Genomic DNA, 21439 nt, shown 5'->3' on the forward strand with positions numbered 1-21439 from the left:
GAGGAGTTTGGTGGGGAAGGAATACAGAAATGTACATGAAGGACAGGACTTGTGGGAAAAGCCAGCCCATGTTTCTGGGCCCCGGGGAATGGAAGGATGGAGTGTACCAGGAGCTGGCGGTCACACAGAAACCGCAAAAATATCAATATCTTAACATTTGCTTAGTGTTTAAGGTGTCTTGTTTTGTTTTTGTTTTTGTTTTTTAAGATTTTATTTATTTGTCAGAGAGAGAGAGAGCACAGGCAGGCAGAATGGCAGGCAGAGGCAGAGGGAGAAGCAGGCTCCCTGCTGAGCAAGGAGCCCGATGTGGGACTCGATCCCAGGGCGCCAGGATCATGACCTGAGCCAAAGACAGCTGCCCATCCAACTGAGCCACCCAGGCATCCCCTGTTTAAGGTTTTATCAAGAACTTTGCCATCTGTTGTCTTAACTGAACCTCCCAGTCATTCAGAGGTCAAAGAATAGAGCTGGTAATTTGGTGCAGTGGAAAGATCATTGACCTACGGGTCAGATTGAAGCAAATTAGTTCAAGTAATATTTGAGGTCATACTATGGATTCAGGAGTATATGTGATGTTGGGGTTGCAGAGTTGACTAGGGAAGGAGCTCCTTTGCTCACAGACCTCAAGGTCTGTTCTGGTGAAGGCCTCGTTCCCGTCCTGGCTTTTCATGCACTCCTGGTGCAGTCTGGGTCAACTGTCTTAGCCTTTGTGAGATTTTAGTCACCTCACTTGGGCAGTGGCAGAAATGACTTCTGATCACAGGAGAGTGGGTGAGGATAGACAAAGACACCTGTGCAGTTGCTTTGTAAAAGTCAAAAGACCAAGTAACAGACAACTCATTATCCTGACTCCCAGACTGAGAAACATAATCTAGAGGGATTTAGAGCCTTAAGCAATTTATTGGTAAAATTGGCAACTGAATCCAGGTTTCTTCATTTTTAATCTTGTTTTCCTGTCGCCAAGCAACATTTTATTTGGGCTTTGAGGGATCTCCAGGGAAGAGGCCTTATTTCCAAGACTGAATATTAGCTCTCTAATTATTAACAAATATTTATAAAGCACTTGCTATGTGCAAGGCTTTGTGGATAGAAGAATGAAGCAAGCAGGGATCCTGATCTTATTAATTAAGTTATTAAAAATATGTACAAATGCTTATGGCATAGCAGGCATGGACTATGCACAGGGTACTCACATAAAAGGCACAGACTCTGCCTTCAGGAAATCACTGCTTGAGTGAATAGAGGAGAGAGTGGATTATTATAAGTGCGGTAATTGTCGAGATTGGAATGTGCACTGTATGCTTGGGAGCAGAGGGGAGAGCTATTTTCTTGGCCCGATGGGACTGGCCAGAAAAACTTTCTCAAAGGTGGTCTACCATCTTAGTTCACTTAGGACTGTCCTGGTTTTAGCTTTAAAAGTCCAGCATACCGGGGCGCCTGGGTGGCTCAGTGGGTTAAAGCGTCTGCCTTCGACTCAGATCATGATCTCAGGGTCCTGGGATCGAGCCCTCCATTGGGCTGTCTGCTCATCAGGGAACCTGCTTCCACCGTGCCCCCCCCCCCCCGTCTGCCTCTGCCTACTTGTGATCTCTGTCTGTCAAATAAATAAAATCTTAAAAAAAAAAAAGAAGAAGAAGAAGACGCAGATGCAGAAGTCCAGCATACTAGGAAATGCCTCAGTACTGGGCAAACTGGGAAGATTTGTCACTCTACAGACAAATGATTAAGTCTGGGAAGATGAGTAATGTGCCAGCTAAGCAGAGAGACAGGTGCCTCAGGTCAGGTTTCATAGAAGCAGAGCCCAAGGTGAGGGTCCTTGTCAAGTGATTTGGCAAGAAAGAAGCTGTGGTCAGATAAAGGACGCAGGATAGAAGAGGAGAGGCCAAGAAAGGACATGGGGAGATCTGGATGGAAACTACACTGTAGAGTCTATCCTGCTTAGAGACAAGTGAGAGGGGATGGCTTTTGTACCTCCCCACCCCTCCACCTCTCTGTCACCAGTGCCAGGCTTCTATGGTTGTTAAGGGGCAGGGATGGGAGAAAGAAGATTATAACTCTCAGGCGTCTCCAGACAAAGGGACCCAAAAAGACTGCAGGTGGGAACTGCTCACAATGGTGCCCATAGCCAGGGAAGGGAAGGAAACTTCGGCTCTGGATAAGGCTTGAAGAGCATCTGCTAGAGGAAGAAAAAGTGCCCGTCGAGACGAGAGGGGGTTCTAGGGCGAGAGCTGGAACGTTCCTTGAACATGTGGTATACCCTTTTTGTCTACTGCGTCAGGCACTCTGTAGGTACTGGAGTAGAGCAAACAACAAGACGTACACTGCTCCTGAGCTTTATTTATCACTGGAGATGAGACGTTGGGGCGAGTTAAGAATTAACCAAACAAATGCATAAACAAGATGACTAGTGATTGTGATGAAGCCTTGAATGAAAGTATCAGGATGGTGAGCTTAGAGAGGATTTAGGAGGTCAAGGAAGGTTCACTGAGCCAGGATCAGAAAGATGAGAGTGAGACAGCATTTTGAAGAACCCAGGGAAGATTCCAGACAGGGGAAATGGGAAATATGGAAATCGTGAGGCAGGAAAGTGTTTGAGTGCATAAATATGGATATTACAAGGTAGACAGGGCAATGCACAGTAAGCAAGAATCAAGGCTGCTAAAATTCAGAAGAGGGAGACAGAAAGACTACATAAAAATACTTTTTCTGATTATGCTATTTTGATTTTTAAATTATGCGAATTTAAGGAACTTAAAAAAAAAAGATTTTATTTATTTATTTGACAGAGATCACAAGTAGGCAGAGAGGCAGGCAGAAAGAGAGAGGAAGAAGTAGGCGCCCTGCCAATCAGAGAGGCTGATGAGGGACTTGATCCCAGGACCTTGAGATCATGACCTGAGCCAAAGGCAGAGGCTTAACCCATTGAGTCACCCAGGCACCCGGAACTTTTTATTTTTAATTTTTTCAAGTGAAATCTTTGCTATTAAAATTTATTTATTTATTTGTTTGTTTTTAATTTATTTTTTCATTCAAGTATAACCAACAATGTTATATTAGTTTCAGATGTACAATATGGTAACTCAACAATTTTATACATTTCTTGGTACTCATCAAAGTAAGTGTACTCTTAAGTCCCCGTACCCACCTTCCCTCTGGCAACCACCAATTTATTCTCTGTGTTTAAGATTTTTTGTTGTTGTTGGCCTCTTTTTTTCTCTGTTTGTTTGTTTCATATCTGAAATTCCACATCTGAGTGAAATCGTGTCGTATTTGTCTTTTTCTATTTCACTTAGCATTGTACCCTCTAGATTGACCCATGTGATTGCCAACAGCAAGACTTCATTCTTTTCATGACTGATAATATTCCATTCCACTTCTTTATCCATTCCTCTGTCAATGGACTGGGTTGGTTCCATTTCTTGGCTATTGTAAATAAATAATTCTGCAATAAACATCAGGGGCATATATCTTTTTGAATTAGTGTGTTCTTTTTTTTTTGAGTGAATACCCAGTAGTGAAATTGCTGGACTACGTGGTTAGTCTATCTTTAGTTTTTCGAGGAACATCTGTACTATTTTCCACAGTGGCTGTACCAGCTTACATTCCCACCAACAGGACACAGGTTTCCTTTTCCTCTCCATCTCCACAAACTCTTGTTATTTCTTGCATTTTTTATCTTTAGCCATTTTGACAGGTGTAAAATGATATGTCATTGTGGTTTTGATTTGCATTTTCCTGATAATTAATGATGTTAGGGATCTTTTCATGTGTCTACTAGCCATCTATACGTCCCCTTTGGAAAGATGTCTATTCAGGTCCTTTGACCATTTTTTAATTGGATTATTTGCTTTTTTTGGTGTCAAGTTGTACAAGTTTTTTTTTTTTAATATATTTTGGATATTAGCTCCATATCAAATATAACATTAGCAAATATCTTCTCCCATTCAATAGGTTATATTTTTGTTTTGTTGGAGGTTTCCTTCACTGTGCAGAATCTTTTTATTTTGGTGTAGTCCCAACAGTTTAATTTTGCTTTTGTTTCCCTTGCCTGAGGAGACATAGCTAAAAAAAAAAAAATGTTCCTATGGCTGAAGTCAAAGAAATTACTGCCTATGTTTTCTTTTAAGAATTTATGGTTCCAGGGTCACCTGGGTGGCTCAGTGGGTTAAGGCCTCTGCCTTCGTCTCTGGTCATGGTCTCAGGGTCCTGGGATGGAGCCCTGCATCGAGCTCTCTGCTCAGCATGGAGCCTGATTCCTCCTCTCTCTGCCTGCCTCTCTGCCTACTTGTGATCTGTCTGTCAAATAAATAAAAATCTTGAAAAAAAAAAGAATTTATGCATCAAATGGAGACATTTATGTCTTCAATCCACTTTGAGTTTAGTTTCGTGTATGGTGTAAGAAAGTGGTTTAGTTTCTTTTTCTTTTTTTTTGCATGTGGCTATCCAGATTTTACAACACAATTTGTTGAAAAGACTGTCTTTTTCCCATTATATATTCTTTTTTTTTTAAAGATTTTATTTATTTGACAGACAGAGATCACAAGTAGGCAGAGAGGCAGGCAGATAGAGAGTGAGAGAAGGAAGCAGGCTCCCTGCTGAGCAGAGAGCCCGATGTGGGACTCGATCCCAGGACCCTGAGATCATGACATGAGCCGAAGGCAACGGCTTAACCCACTGAGCCACCCAGGTGCCCCCCATTATATATTCTTGCCTCCTTTGTCATAGATTAATTGACCCACCATAAAAAGCATGGGTTTGCTTATGGACTTTCTATTCTGTTACATTGATTTATGTGTCTGTTTTTGGCCAGTACCATACTGTTTTGATTACTACAGCTTTGTAATAAAGTTTGAAATCTGGGACTGTGATACCTCTAGCCTTGTTCTTCTTATTCAAGACTGCTTTGGCTATTTGGATTTTTTGTTTGTTTACTTTTTTGTTTTTTTTATTTGTCTGTTTTTTGTATTCCAGACAAATTTTAGGATTATTCTAGCTCTGCCAAAAATGTTGTTGGTATTTTGATGGGAGTTGCCTTAGTTTGTAGATTACTTTGGGTAATATGGACATTTTAACAATATTGATTGTTCCAATCCATGAGCATGGACTATCTTTCCATTTTTTAGTGTCATTTTTTAGTGTCATTTTAGTGTCATTTTTAGTACCTGACCCTGATCAAAGTCAGATGAAGGCATTATAAAAAAAGAAAACCACAGGCCAAGATCTCTGATGAACATAGATGCAAAGATGCTCGGCAAAATATTAACAAACAGAATCCAAAATCATTCACCATAAACAAGTGGGATTTAATTCAGGGATGTGAGGGTGGTTCAGTATTCACAAATTCATCAACATGATAGATCACATTAACAAGAGAAAGGATAAAAACCATATGATCATCTCAATAGATGCAGACAAAGCATTTGACAAAGTACAATATCCATTCGTGATAAAAACTCTCAGCTGAGTAAGTTTAGAGAGAACATACTTCAACATAAGAAAATCCATACATGAAAAACCCAGAGCTAACACCATACTCAATAGTGAAAAACTTAGAGCTTTCCCCCTAAGATCAAAAAACAACATAAGGGGGTCCTTTCTCACCACTTTTATTCAACATAGTAGTGGCAATCCTAGCCATAGCACTCAGACAAGAAAAAGAAAGAAAAGTCATTCAAGTTGGCAAGGAAGAAATAAAACTTCCACTATTTGCAGATGATATGATGTTATATACAGAATATCCTAAAAACTCCATGAAACTGATAAATGAATTCAGTGAAGGATACAACAGTAATACACAGAAATCTGTTGCATTTCTTTACACTTAATGAAGCATCAGAAAGAGAAATTAAGAAGATAATCTCATTTACAATTGCACCAAAAATTGTAAAATACGTATAAATAAACTTCACCAAGAAGGTGAAAGATCTGTACTCTGAAAATGGTAAAACATTGATGTAAGGAATGTTTTATTTCCTACCTGGAAATAGGAATTATATGGATCAGAGAAAGTTCCTAAAGGGATGATCTGTACCCTAAGATGCTGAGAAATTAGAAATATAGCTTTTTCTTATCTCTAGCTTTAGCCCCTGCTGTTAGGGTTACTGTCTTATCCAGATGACCCCCAGAGAACAGGAGGGCCAGTGTGGAGGATAGGGCAGTGGGGAAGATGCTGGTTGACCATTTCAAAACCAGTTTGGGTAATGGCTATTCCCCAAGCTACCCTAACTTCATTCCAAGCTATGCATGACCCTGCCCTTTCACCCCTCCTAGGATTTTCTGTATAAATTCTTTGGATTTACCTTGCGGACCTCAAGGAATATGAAACTGGTGAAGATGATGCTTTCCTCTATCCTACAAAGTGTCCATGAAGACCTGCAGGAGAGGGAGGTGAGGTGGAGGAACTGACAAAGGGGAAAGAAACATTTTTCCTTTAAAAGGCAGGATGACAAAGTAGTTAAAAGCTGAGATCTGGCAAGCTAGAAAACCTGTTGGAACCCTAGGTCTGCCACTTTCTCACTGTGTGCCTTTAGGCAAGCTATTTACTATTACTATTTTATTTTCTGAATCATTTCAGGAAGTTGCAGTTATGCGCATTTACCCATTTTCAGGGTGTACTATGTAAAAATAATGATATTCTCTTACATAATCAAAGCACAGTGATCAAAATTAAGAAGTTAACATTGCTACAGTACTATTATCTAATTTATAGACCTGATCTGAAAATGGCCAATTGTCCTGCCCATGTTTTTTTAGAGCAAAAGAAAGACATTTCTTTTTTCCTCTGGTCTGGGATCCAATTTAGAATCAATTTATCATTTAGCTTTACTATTTTTCAATTGGCAATAATCACGCCTCGGATAAACCTCATTGGCTAGCTTTAATATTTTTAATCTGGAACCACTCCTCAACATTTACTTTTCATGATCTTGACATTTTGTTTTGAAGAATGTAGCTCATTTTTTGTTTGTCTCCTATTGCTTCATGATTAGGTTTAGATTATCTATTTCGTGTGGGAATACTATGGAATCTGTGTGTCATGGCGTGTTTTTCAGTATTAAAAATGTACAAGCTCCAAGAACAATGCCTGGGACACAAGCCCTCTCTACGTGTTGCTTACTGGCAGAATTGGTGGCCGTCCTCTCAAGCATCCCCTCTCCAAAGCCCCTTCCCCGCCAGATTCTCACAGAATTCTCACAGAAGCACCCATCACCATCATGACTATCATCAGTTATATTCCAAGCCCAAAGTGTCACTGAGGAGACAGACTTATATAGGAAGAAGAGAGCTGGCTACACAGAATAGCCTTACTAATGGCAACATGAATGGTAACAGAGACATATAGTGGCTGATGTATGGGAGGGTGAGGACTTGGGCTAGTTGGGTCTAGATTAGGAGAAGGGAAGTGGGTATTTCTACTTGACATAATATTCCAAGACAAGAACTTTGGGGAGCATGTCTACAGAATAGTCAGTGATATAATGGGACTATACCAGGGAAGTACAAACGACATCTCTGCCAACACCTGGGGACAGATTGGATACAGAGGGTAATGATTAAGAGGGCAGAGGATGTTCAGGATAGTTCCCTGGTTTCTGGCATGCTCAGCTGGGAGGTGGTGTCCTTCACTGAGATCAGGAAAGGAAGACATAATGGGGAGGAAGATGACGCATTCAGATTTTGATGGGGAGACGTCAGGGTGCCCCTGGTAGGGAACCAGGTGGAGATGCTCAGTATCCACCTACAGTATTTTTCACTTAGTTGTCCTTCCACTCTATCCCACAAGACACATGCAGGAACTCCCTCCTTCCTCTCTCCCCAGCCTCTCTCATCTGCCCCTTTTGGTCAGTTACTGCTATTTCTTGTTCTCCTGAGTTAGAAATATTGGCATTATCTGTATGTCTTCTCTCTTTTCCATTTCCTCTGATTATCCATCCATCCTGTCGGTAACGTGCCTTGGTTTTGTTCTTCCCTCCTCTCCCCTCCTCAAAACCCTTCTCTGAATTACTAGTGCATATAAATCTTCTCTATTCTGCAGTGTTTAATTTGATACTCCTAAGGTTTTGCAAATCTGTGACTCTAATTTTTCACAGTCTGGGATAATTTGCTTCTTCCCACCCCCAGGCATTAAGTACCAAACAAATCTCTACTGAATTCACAGATGAATTCATATACACGAGGACCCACTGTTCACAAACGTTATGCAGGGCATGGTTCTCCTCTGGTCCATGATACTCAGGAAAGGCTTTTCTGGATGTTGTCAGTTAGTATGAAAAATAAAAAAAATCAGACTCTTTAATTTTGACATACCCTGTGCCTCTTTATCTGTCTGTCTATCTATCTAATCATCTATTTTCTGGAGGTTTTTTAAAAATATTATAAGTCTGATCTTTAATCCCCATCTCCTATTTCCCCCATTGCCTCACCAACCTCCGCTCTGGTCGTCATCAGTTTGTTCTCTGAATTTAAGAGTCTGTTTCTTGTAATTTGCTTCTTGAATTATTTCTTGAAAGGATGTTTGGTTCTCCATCTGGATTTTAAGTAGTTCAAGTCAGGGGAACCAATTTTCCTTCCATTTCTTTTCTTTCCCCTCTCTCTCCCTTCCTCTCTCTAAATCCCTTGGGAGAGCATAAAGGGTGCCTGGCTAACTCTTAGCTGTGGCACGAGGTTGAGGCTATCCCCATTCCAGGGCATTGCTACGGCACTGAGTATCGTGTCCATGAAGTATCTGAAGATAGTCCTGGACCAACTTCAAGAGTACAGTGCTATCCTCACGGACAAGGGCTCATCATTCATCCTCAAACTAATGAAGGTGATGGCATTCCTGGGAACTCTGCCAGCCTCCCACACAGAGCCTTCTGAAGCATCCCCATCACTCCAGACTTCCCACTTCTCTGAGGCCTTGTGACTCACCTATAAATGCTTGTATTTCCCTCTGATCAACCGTGGGGAAGTTTCATCTTCTTCTCCCTTTCCTGTGCTCCTTTATGCTCATGCTTCAGGCCCTGGTATCACCAGAGGCACCACATTCCTCCCAGCTGTTCACCATTCCACAACCCCAGCTTCCCTTCTGGACCATCTAGCCAATCCATTCCTCTCTGAACCTCCATTTCCCCATCAGGCAAGGAGGTTAAGAGGAAGAGAAGGCAAGTTTCCCCCTTCCTCCTACATTGGCATGGGGAGGAAGATGACGCATTCAGATTTTGATGGGGAGACGTCAGGGTGCCCCTGGTAGGGAGCCAGGTGGAGATGCTCAGTATCCACCTACAGTATTTTTCACTTAGTTGTCCTTCCACTTAGTTGTCTGATGTTACAGACCAACCCCCATTCCCTTTGCTGATGTTTCATGAAACATCAGCAAAGGGAATGGGGGTTGGTCTGTAACATCATCTACTTAAGCTGTAGCAAGATTATTTTCGAGAGCAAGGGAGGCATCATCACGCATTTGGACAACATCCTGGCTTTGGCGCTCCAACACTACTGCAACTGCATTGTTGAAAAGGTACTTCCTGTTTACTTCTCCAGTGTCCCCTCCCTGCCTTCTTTACCCTTCCCCTCCGAGAAAATGCCTGGCCTTGGATGGAACAAGGGGGGTGGGACTATTGCAGTTCCTTTAGGGGAGGTAAGAAGGAGTCCCTAAAGAATTTTCCTACCTCTTTCATTTGTCCAGAGAATGTGCCCCTAGGGTAGGAGAAGAAGCCTTTCCCAACTCCTGTTCATTTACCATCCAACTAGACATCCTTCAGGAGAACTTACTTGGTAAAAAGACAATAACTTGAGTGATAAGAAATCTAGCTAGGTCGGTCCTAACTTAAGAGTAAGTATGAAGTTCCAGAAAGAAGTTGGTAAGAGGGGTGGCCTCTTCCCCATAAAGAGGCCACAGGCTTTGCTTTCCTAAGCGGTCCTCAGAGGGAAGAGTCAAGATCTCAGCCTAGAGAAAGCTATGGAAGCCTCAGCTTCTTGTCTCCCAGATTTTGTGTAGGTAGTTTTCCCTTAACCCAAGATCATTCCTACCTTGGAAACCCCTGAGCATACCGATTGATTCAGGATAAGAACTTGAAGCTGGAGTACCTGGGTGCCTTGAGCAAGCTAACAAACATCATTAGCAGCCAGTCTATGGCCTTTCAGTTCAAGTTCGTTCAGAAACTAGAAATTGTAACCTTCATGGTGGTAAGTACAACTCAGGAGGATGATGGTGGAAATGCACAGAGGAGGGAGGGTGGGTCCTCAGGGAAACCATGGGCAGTGCTCCTGGGCTTGGCCTGGAGGAGAAAAGTCCAGATTTTCTAGTGTCCTTTTCCTACTTTATTGTTCCTTTTCCTATCCTCAGGGTGGGTGTGAGTACTGTGGGGAAGGTATGCTTGGGAGTAGGAGAGAAGGCCTATCCTTCTGAGTTTTTGGAAGTCCCTGAAAATTCTAGGTTCTAGTTTCTTGTGAATACAGTGTGGGGTGAGAAGAGGCGGAAGGAGGCAAGAAAAATATGTTCATATCCTCTTGGTCTCTGGTCTTTGGGTGGGTGTATTACAGGAGTTAATCAGGGAGGAGCCATTGAATTCCATCTCCAGCTCCCTTAGGCTGAAGGCGATGAATATCATCACTGACTTCAGGTAATGGGTGTTCCAACCACTCTGTCTTCATGCTTTGAGTAGATTTCAGTCCTTTATTCCCTAGTCTGTCCCCAGCTCATTTTCTGCTTCTGCTTCTAGTCACAGGGGGCCCCAGGCAGTAGTATACATTCACCATACAATATCTGCCACCTCCTTTCACCAAGATTTTTTTAGATGGGATTTCGGAGCTCCTGGCAGAGACCACCTTTCTCATCTTCACAGGCATTTGCTGTTGCTTCTGGTTCAGGCTTTCTTCTGCTTTCAAGGCTGTTCCTGGCATTGATAAACTTTATTTAGTTTCCTTTTTCTTCTTTTGTTTCTTTTTCTTCTGGTAACTTCTTACTGCCACCTGTCCCTCTCTGAACCTTCCTCAGCTGTTATTCCTGGGCATTACTGTTTCATTACATTTTTACTACTTCCTCCTGGATCGTAGGAATTTCAGTCCCCTCACAGAGGTGGAAGAAAGAACAGATCTTCTCCGAACATGCTGTAAGAGTGTGCTCTGCCTGCCACCCACAGAAGTTTTGCTGAAGGAGGCATCCAGTTCCCAGGAGGCCAAAGACACTGTGGTAATGAACTCTTTGATGTTTGTCTCTTTGTAAGTTGTGTGGTTTGTTGTTGTTGTTGTTGTTTTATTGAGAGGATGAGAAATATAGATTTGGCAGTTACACATAAGGCTCTTCTACCTTCTTTGATAAAAATGCGATCATCTGAAGAGGTTACCAGGTCATATAGTCTGAATGTTCCTCATGATATGTACTTCTTTCTTGAGAGCACTCATTGATTACTGCTGTCATACTTTAAAATTTTCTGGCCCAGAAGTGGACACTCAAATCTAATTTTTAACTATTATACAATTGAAACCAGTTTGAAAGGTTCAGACATGGTTTTACTAAAGGCGCATGGATAAATACGTTTAGAGAATCCCAGGTGCAAGAGAGCTGAAACCATCTCCCACAGAGCCTCTAGTGTTTCCTTGAGGGAAGGAAGAGCAATTCACTTTACTAATTTGCATTTGTATGTTTAATTCTTAGGAATTCTTTCATGTTCTCTGATTACTCCTTTATCTTGATTGGCTGTGCTTGTTTTATTGATGCCACAAACTCTTGATTTTTTTGAGGGTATTAGTAAGAATCTTTAAAAATAAAAGTTTCTATTTTCTGAATTAGGTTAGCTTTTTTGAGGGTCAGTTGGTCTGTTTGGGCCTCTTCTTCAGCTGTCTGGTGATCCTTCTTTGTCAGTTCATATTTATTTATATTATGAAGTTCGTATTTATTTATATTGTATTATTTATATTATGTACCATTCTCTGTATGGTACATATAGAGAAGGCTGAGGTGGGTTTCCTCTGGTTGTATTCCCATGAGGCCTTCCTCAGTGTAGGTATAGTTAGAGAGGGAAGGTATTTTGACAGGATTTGCCCATGTTTGGGGTAAGCTGGGAACTCCCAGTCCACTAGGACAAACTGAACATCAGGCAGACATTTGTGCTCTGCTGAAAACAACAGAAGAATTGGTTCAAGATAATAGGAGGCAAATGGCACTTTAAATTTTAGGGGAAACTGTGGAGCAGAATTTCTCAAGGAAAAGCTTCCTGGGAGAGCTAGAGCACTGAGCTAAGTTTAGAAGGAGGGATGGGGCTGACATCTCCGCAATTCTTTGAGTTCTCTCTTCTCCCCTCAAGATTTGTACAGGGAGACCCTGCAATCCCTTCTAAAGCTATTAGAGACACTTATTTTTGAGATGCCTTCTTGGATGCAGTACTTCTTGGAGGTCAGTGAGAAGAAGCCCTTGAAATCAGTATATTGGTTTCCTAGGGCTGCCGTAACAAAGTATCATAACTGAGTGGCTTCAAACAACAGAAATCTATTCTCTAACAGCTGTAAAGGATGGAAGTCCAAAATCAAGGTAACAGCAGGGTTGCTTCCTACTGGAAGCTGTGAAGGAGCTTCTCTCCTAGACTCTGGTGATTCCTGGCAGCCCCTGGTGTCCCTTGGTTTATAGACATACCATTCTACATGTGAGTGAAATCATGTGGTATTTGTCTTTGGCTGACTTATTTTCCTTAGTGTTATATGCCCTAGATCCTTCCATGCTGTTACAAATAGCAAATAGCCAATAGCAAAATTTCATTCTTTTTTATAGCTGAATAATATTTCACTGTGCATGTGTGCATGTGTTTGTGTGTGTGTATATCTAACATTTTCTTTATCCATTCATCTATCAGTGGACACTTGGGCTGCTTCCATAATTTGGCTAGTATAAATAATGCTGCAATAAATATAGGGTGCATATAACCTTTCCAACTTGTGTTTTTGTATTTGGGGGGTATATACCCAGTATATATACCGGATCATAAGGTAGTTCTATTTTTCATTCTTTTGAGGAACCTTCATACTGTTTTCCAAGTGACTGCACCAGTCTGCATTCCCACCAACTGTCCTTGAGGGTTCCTTTTGCTCTACATTCTCACCAACACTTTGTTGTGTCTTATCTTTTTATTTTAGTTATTCTGACAGGTGTGAGGTGATACCTTATTATTGTTTTAATTTACATTTCCCTGATGATGAGTGATTTTAGCATCTTTTCGTATTTCTTTTGGTCATATGCATGTTTTCTTTGGAGAAATGTCTGTTCATGTCTTTTCCTTTTTTTTTTTTTTTTAAGATTTTATTTATTTATTTGACAGAGAGAGACAGCCAGAAAGGGAACACAGCAGGGAGAGCAACAGGCAGAGGGAGAAGCAGGCTCCCCACCAAGCAGAGACTCTGATGTGGGGTTCGATCCCAGGACCCTGGGATCATGACCTGAGCATCATGACCTAAGGCAGATGCTTAATGACTGAGCCACCCAGCACCCCTCTTTTAATTGAATTATTTGTTTTGTGTATGTCAAGTTGTATAGGTTCTTTATAAAATTTGGATACTAATCCTTTATGGAATATGTCATTTACATGTATCTTCTCCCATTCCACAGGTTGCCTTTTCCTTTTGTTGTCTCCTTTGCTGTGTGGAAGCTTGTTTTTTTGTTCTGTTTTGTTGATGTCACTCCAATATTTTAATTCTGCTTTTGATTCCCTTGCCTCAGGAGATATATCTAGAAAAATATTGTTATGGGTAATGTAAGAGACATTACTGCATGTGTTCTCTTCTAGGATTTTTATGGTTTCAGGTCTCACATTAGGTCCTTAATCCATTTTGAGTGTATTTTTCTATGTGGTGTAAGAAAGTGGTTCAGTTTCATTCTTTCGCATGTAGCTGTCCAGTTTTCCCAATATCATTTGTTGAAGAGGCAATCTTTCCCCATTCATATTCTTGCTTCCTTTGTAGAAGATTAACTGACTGTATGATCATGGACTTATTTACGGGCTTTCTATTCTGTTCTATTGATCTGTGTGTCTGTTTTTGTGCCAGAACCATACTGTCTTGATAACTAAAGCTTTGCAGCATAACTTGAAATCTGGTATTATAATACTTCAATCTTTTTCTTTTTAAAATTTGCTTTGGGTATTCATGGTCTTTTGTGGTTCCATACAAATTTTAGGATCTTTCGTTTTAGTTCTATGAAAAATACTTGCATAAAATCTATAGATTGTTTTGGGTAGTATGATTGTTTTGGGTAGTATGGACATTTTAACAATATTGGTTTTTCCAATCCATGAGTATGGACTATCGTTCCATTTGTTTGTGTTATTTCAATTTCTTTCATCAGTGTTTTATAGTTTTCAGAGTACAGATCTTTCACCTCCTTGGTTAGGTTTATTTCTATTTTTTAATTATTTTTTGGTACAATTATCAATTAAGTTGTTTTCTTAATTTCTCTTTCTGATGTTTCATTGTTAGTGTATAGAAATGCAACAGATTTCTGTACATTGATTTTGTATCCTGCAATCTTACTGAATGGATTTATCAGTTCTAGTAGGTTTTTTTGTTTTGTTTTGTTTTTTGGTAGAGTCTTTTGGTTTTTCTATATATAGTATCATGTCATCTGCAAATAGTGAAAGCTTTACTTCTTCCTTACCTTTTTGGATGCATTTTATTCTCTTTTCTAATCTGATTGCAGTGATTATGACTTCCAGTGGTATGTTGAATAAAAGTGGTAAGTGCAAACATGCTTGTCTTATTCCTGACCTTAGGGGAAAAGCGCTCAGTTTTTCACTATTAAGTATGACGTTAGCTATGGGTTTTTCATATATGGTCTTTATTATATTGATGTATGTTCTCTCTAAACCTGCTTTGTGAAAGGTTTTTATCATGAGTCAATGTTGTACTTTGTCAGATGCTTTGTCTGCATCTGTTGAAATAATCATATGGTTTTTATCCTTCTTATTGATGTGATGTATCATGTTGATTAAGTTTGCAAATATTGAACCACTCTTGCATCCCCAAAATAAATCCCACTTGATCATGGTGAATTATTTTTTTTAAGGTATTGTTGGATTCCATTTGCTAATATTTGTTGAGGATCTTTACATCTATGTTCAGTGACTTAGGCCTATAATTCTCTGTATTTGTAATGTCCTTCTTGGTTTTGGTATCAGGGTAATGCTGACCTCAGGGAATCAATTTGGAAGTTTTCCTTCCTCTTCTATTTTTTAAAATAGTTTCTTTAAATATTTGGTAGGATTCACCTGTTAAGCCATTTGGTCATGGACTTTCATTTGTTGGGACTTTTTTTGGGGGGGGGGACTTTTTTTGTTGTTTTTGTTTTTGTTTGTTTGTTTGTTTGTCTTTTCACAGAGTCAATATCATTGCTGGCCTTCAGTCTGTCCAAATTTTCTATTTCTTCCTGATTCAGTTTTGGGAGGTTATATGTTTCTAGGAATTTACCCTTTTCTCCTAGGTTGTCCCAATTTGTTGGCATATAATTTTTCATAATGTTCTTTTACAGTCCTTTGTATTTCTGTGGTGTTGGTTGGTATTTCTCCTCTTTCATTTCTGATTTTGTTTATTTGAGTCCTCTCACTTAAAAGTTTTTTGATGAGTCTGGTTAAAGGTTTATCAATTTTGTTAATCTTGTCAAAAGCTGGCACCTGGTTTCATTGATCTGTTCTACTATCTCTTATTTCTATTTCATTTATTTCTGCTCTAGTCTTTATTATTTCCTTCCCTCTACTGGTTTGGGGTTTTTTTGTTCTTCTTTTTCAAACTTCTTTAGGTATGAGTTTACGTTGTTTGTTTATTTTAGATTTTTCTTGCTTCTTGGGGTAGGTCTGTATTGCTATAAATTTCCCTCTTAAAATAGCTTTTGCTGGATCCCAAAGATTTTGGACCATTGTGTTTTCATTTTCATTTGTTCCCCTGTGTTTTCTGATTTCTTCGATTTGTTGGTTGACCCTTTCATTGGGTCATACATAGTAGCACATTATTTTTTTTTAAGATTTTATTTATTTATTTGAGAGAGAGAGCAAGCACACAAGGAAGGCAGAAAGGAAGAAACAGGTTCCCTGCTGAGCAGGGAGCCCAAGGTGGGGCTCAATCCCAGGACCCTGGGATCATGACCTGAGCAGAAGGCAGATGCTTAACCAACTGAGCCAGCTAGGTGCCCCAGTAGCATCTTATTTAACCTCCATGTATTTGTGTTCTTTTTAGATTTTTTTTTTTGTAACTGATTTCTAGTTTCACAGCGTTGTGGTCAGAAAAGATACATGGGGGATGCCTGGGTGGCTCAACTGGGCATCTGCCTTATCCTAGGGTTCTGGGATCAAGCCCCATGTCAGGCTCCCTGCTCAGCAGAGAGTCTGCTTCTCCTATTCCCTCTGCCCCTGCTACTGCTTGTGCGCCCTCTCTCTGTCTTTCTCTTTCAGATAAATAAATAAAATCTTTAAGAAAAAAAAATAAAGATGCATGGTACGACTTCAGTCTTTTTTAATTTGTTGATTCTTGTTCTGTGGCCTAATGTTATCTATTCTAGGGAATGTTCCATGTGCACTTAAAAAGAGTGCATATTGTGCTGTATTAGGATGGAATGTTCTGAATAGATCTATTAAATCCATCTGGTCCAATATGTCATTCAAAGCCATTGTTTCCTGTTGATTTTGGGTTTGGATGATCTGTTCATTGATATAAGTGGGGTGTTAAAGTTCCCTACTATTATTGTATCTCTAGTGATTACTTCCTTTATATTTGTTATTGTTTTATGTATGTGGGTGCTGCCATGTTAGGTGCATAAATGTTTACAATTGTTATATCCTCTTGTTGGATTGTCCTCTTTATGATTATAAAAGGTCCTTCTTGGCCTCTTGTTACAGTCTTTGTTTTAAAGTCCATTTGTACAATGTAAGTATTGCTAGTCTAGCTTTCTTCTCACATCCATTTGCATGATAAATGTTTCTCCATCTCTTCACTTATAATCTGCATGTGTCTTCAGGTCTGAAATGAGTCTCTTGTGGACAGCCTATAGGTGGGTCTTATTTTTTAACCGTTCTATCACCCTATGTCTTTGATTGGAGCATTTAGTTTATTTACATACAAAGTAATTATTGACTCTTACGTACTTACTATATTTTTATCACTTTTTAATGGTTGTTTTTGTAGTTCTTCTCTGTTCCTTTCTTCTCTCATAATAAGTTGGGTTTCTTTCATGATATACTTATATTCTTCTCTCCTTATTTTTGCATGTCTATTATTGGTTTTTTATTTGTGTTTACCATTAGGTTTGTATATAAAATCTTCTGCATATAACAGTCTATATTAAGTTGATGGTCACTTAAGTTTGAACTCCTCCATCCTTTTACTTTATGAGATCCTCGACTGAGTTTTACAGATATACTTTTTTTATATATACTTTTTTAAAAAGATTTCATTTATTTATTTGACAGACAGAGATCACAAGTAGGCAGAGAGGCAGGCAGAGAGAGAGAGAGAGGAGGAAGCAGGCTCCCTGCTGAGCAGAGAGCCTGATGTGGGATTTGATCCCAGGACCCTGAGATCATGACCTGAGCTGAAGGCAGAGGCTTTAACCCACTGAGCCACCCAGGCACCCCCACATATACTTATTTTTACTGCTTTTGTGTATCCTACTTTTCTTGCTCTTATTTATGGTTTTTCCTTTCTACTCAAAGAGTTTCCTTTAACATTTCTCATAGAACTGATTTAGGGGCCATGAATTCCTTTAACACTTATTTGTCTGGGAAATTATCTCTCCTTCTAATCTGGATGGTAGCATTGCTAGATAGAGTATTCTTATTGGCTGCAGATTTTTTCCTTTTAGCATTTTTAAGTCTATCATGCCACTCACTCTCTTCTGGCCTGCAATGTTTCAGCTAAAAAGTCTGCTGAGAACCGTAAGGGATTTCCCTTGTATATAACTTTTCTATTGTTGTGTTTAAAATTCTCTCTTTATCACTACTTTTGCCATTTTAATTACTATGTTTCTTGGTGTGGACCTCCTTGGACTGATTTTGATTTTGTGCCTCCTAGATCTGGATTTCTGTTTCCTTCCTCAAATTGGTAAGTTTTCAGTTATTATTTATTCAGACGAATTTTCTGCCCCTTTTTCTCTCTCTTCTTCTGAGATCACTATAATGCAAATGTTATTATACTAGGTATTGTCACTGAGTTCCCTTAGTCTACTTTCATTTTGTATAATTTTTTTTTTTCTTTCACCTGGTTATCTTGATTGCTTTTCAATAGTCTGTCCTCCAGGTCACTGATTTGTTCTTCTGCTTCTTCTAGTCTGCTGTTAATTCCATCTAGTGTATTTTTAATTTCATCTATTATATTATTCATCTCTAATTCATTCTTTTTTATTTCTTTGTTAAGAGTCTCGCTGATGTCCTCCACTCTTTCATCAAATCTATCTTTAGGAACATTACTTTATTTTTATTAGTATCATTTTTTGAAAGGTTTTATTTGTTTTGTGACAGAGAAACAGTGAGAGAAGGAACACAAGCAGAGGGAGTGGGAGAGGGAGAAGCAGACCTCCTACTGAGCAGGGAGCCCAATGTGGGGCTCAATCCCAGGACAAAGGCAGATGCCCAATGACTGAAACATCCAGGCAGGTGCTCCATGAGCATTACTTTAAATTCTCTATCAAACATATTACTTATCACCATTTCACTTTGGTCTCTTGCTGTGATTGTTCCTGTTCTTTCATTTGGGACATATTTCTCTGTCCCCTCCTTTTGTGTAACTTGCTATGTCTGTTTCTGTGAGTTAGGAAAGTCAGCTATGTCCCCTATTCTTGAAAGTGGTGGTCTTATGAATAAAAGGTCCTGCAGTGTTTTGCAGTGCCCTGTAGTCCCCTGTTCACCAGAATCTGGTGATAAATGTTTGGCACACATCACACATAGGAGATGCCTATGTGTGATGTGTGTACCTGTTTGTCGTGGCTGAGTTGCTTTTGCCTTCAATCCAGTCCTCTGCAATGGCAGATAGGTATTTGCCTGTTGTGGGTGGGGTTTGGCCCCTGTCTGGTTAGTACACCAGTCTGGCTCCACCTTGGCCTTGAACTGAATCAGACCAGGCATTTTTCAGACATGCAATAGCACCAAACTTCAAGGTACATTCCCTGTGTTGTCCCTAAGAAGTTTTCGTTGATGGGTAGGGCCTGTAGTCCCACCAGCTGCCCGCCTGCCACCCACAGCTGGGGCAGCAGTTTGACTGGTGTGTGTGCTGATCTTTCCCTCTTCCCAGGGCTGAAGTCACTTTGGAGTAGTGCTGGCCCCTGTTGTAGCTGCTTGTACACTGCCAAGCTTGCATCACTACTTTGGATGGGGTCAGGCCAAGAGTACATTGGAGGAGGTGGGTCTGAAATGTGCTCAGGGCAGGAAGTGCAGTGTTCACAGATTTTGTGAACTGGTCCTCTGGGGGAGGGGACCCACAGCACTGGGACTGGGGCAGGCCTGGCTGGAGATGATGGATCTGCAGACCCATTGGGGAGGGAGCAAAATGTGTGACTTTAGCAAGTGAGGTAGGTAGTGGTGCCTTACTGGTTTCCACAGACGGCTGTGTGTTTATTGGGATGGGGGGAGGCAGGGGAGAGAAATGGCACCTGTCCACTCCTTTGTTCCTGGAGAAATTTCCCAACAATCTCTGTCCCTCTAGGACCCACTCTGAGATTAGTAAACGCTCCCTCCCAAGTGCCCCAGGCATTTTTCAAACTGCTGCTTCTAGCTCCATCTCTGCAGGACTGTTTTTTGTGCTGTCCCTTTAAGAGCACCTTTCTAGCTCTCCCACAGGCAAGTCCTGCTGATGCTTAAAATTCCAGGTCTTAGGTCTGCTGGTTGTAAGAACTGAGGAAATTTGGCCTTTCTGGTTTTCAAACCCAAATGTTATGCGGTTTGCCTTCTCTGTGTGGGCTTCCTGGTGTGATAGTCTATTCCTTTCCCTCCTCTGTCCAGGAATCCCTTCCTCCAGTAGACAGTCCCCCAGGTCTGTTTAGCTCCCCACCATATGTCTCCTGTTCCTATCCTCTTTGATCTGGCTGTTCTTTACAGGTAGTTGTGAGTAGTTCTGCCAGCCTTTGGGTCATTTTCAGGGTTATTTACAATGAAGTCAGTGTTATCTGATTGTATCTGTGAGATATAATCCAAAGATATCCACTTTCACCACATGTATTCAACATATTACTGGAAGTCCTAGCCACAGCAATCAGACAAGAAAAATAAATAAAAGACATCCAAATTGGTAAGGAAGAAGTAAAGCTTTCACTATTTGCAGATGACACAATACTATATATAGAAAGCCCTGAAGATTTCATTAAAAAAAAAAAAAAAAAACCTACAGAACAGATAAATGAATTCAGTAAAGTCTTAGGATGCACTAATATATAGAAATCTGTTGGATTATTATATACTAATAATGAAGTAGCAGGAAGAGAAATTAAGAAAACAATCTCATTTACAATTGCACCAAAAAAATGATAAAATAACTAGGAATCAACAAATGAAGTAAAAAGACTTGTACTCTGAAAACTATAAAACATGGAAGAAAGAAACTAATTTTATTTCTTAATGTCATTAAATATTCAGACATTCCAGTTGATTGGTTTTTCTCTTAATTCTCTTAATCTATAGATCGTCCTTCTATCATTTTTTCCTTGAAATTTATTTGTTGAAGAAACCTAGACATTTGTTCTCTGAATTTTCCACATTCTGGATTGTGCAGATTACATTCTTTAGGGGCCACATAACAAATTCCTCTGCCCAAATCTTTCCTATAAATTGCTAAATCTAGGATATGTTAGATTCCGATTCTGATTATCAGACCTAGATCATGAATCTGATGAATTTTTGGCAAGATTACTTCAGAAGTAGTCTTGTCTTCTTTTAAGAGGCACATAATGTCTAGTTGTCTTCTGGTGGTATTCAGACTTTTTAAAAAGAATTAACATGTAATGTATTATTTGTTTCAGGGGTACAGGTCTGTGTTTCATCAGTCTTATACAATTTACAGCACTCACCATAGCACATACCCTCTCCAATGTCCATCACCCAGTCACCCCATCCCTCCCACCCCCCTCCCCTCCAGTAACCCTCAATTTGTTTGCTGCGATTAAAAGTCTCTTATGGTTTGTTTCCCTCTCTGGTTTCATCTTGATTCAGTTTTTTTCCTCTCTTCCCCTATGATCCTCTGCCTTGTTTCTCAAATTCCACATATCAGTGACATCATAAGATAATTGTCTTTCCCTGATTCACTTATTTCGCTTAGCATAATACCCTCTAGTTCCATCCACATCTTTGCAAATGGCAAGATTTCAATTTTTGATGGCTGCATAATATTCCATTGTATATATACACCACATCTTCTTCATCCGTTCATCTGTCAGTAGACATCTGGGCTCTTTCCATAGTTTGGCTATTGTGAACATTATTGCTATAAACATTCGGGTGCA

At 40.0% G+C, this 21439-nt stretch overlaps 1 protein-coding gene across 1 annotated transcript in view; it reads left to right on the plus strand.

The window, feature by feature from the left end:
* LOC309870346 (maestro heat-like repeat-containing protein family member 1) overlaps nucleotides 1-21439 on the plus strand; it is a gene marked incomplete at both ends in the record, with an annotated part of 73193 nt that overhangs the window by 18896 nt on the left and 32858 nt on the right. Inside the window, 4 exon segments of the mRNA XM_082742482.1 lie at nucleotides 6271-6387; nucleotides 8687-8901; nucleotides 9403-9499; nucleotides 10045-10167. Of these exon segments, the coding sequence (XP_082598608.1) occupies nucleotides 6271-6387; nucleotides 8687-8901; nucleotides 9403-9499; nucleotides 10045-10167 (552 nt within the window).

Source organism: Mustela nivalis (genome assembly GCF_964662115.1).
Source record: "Mustela nivalis genome assembly, chromosome: 7".
NCBI lineage: Eukaryota > Metazoa > Chordata > Mammalia > Carnivora > Mustelidae > Mustela > Mustela nivalis.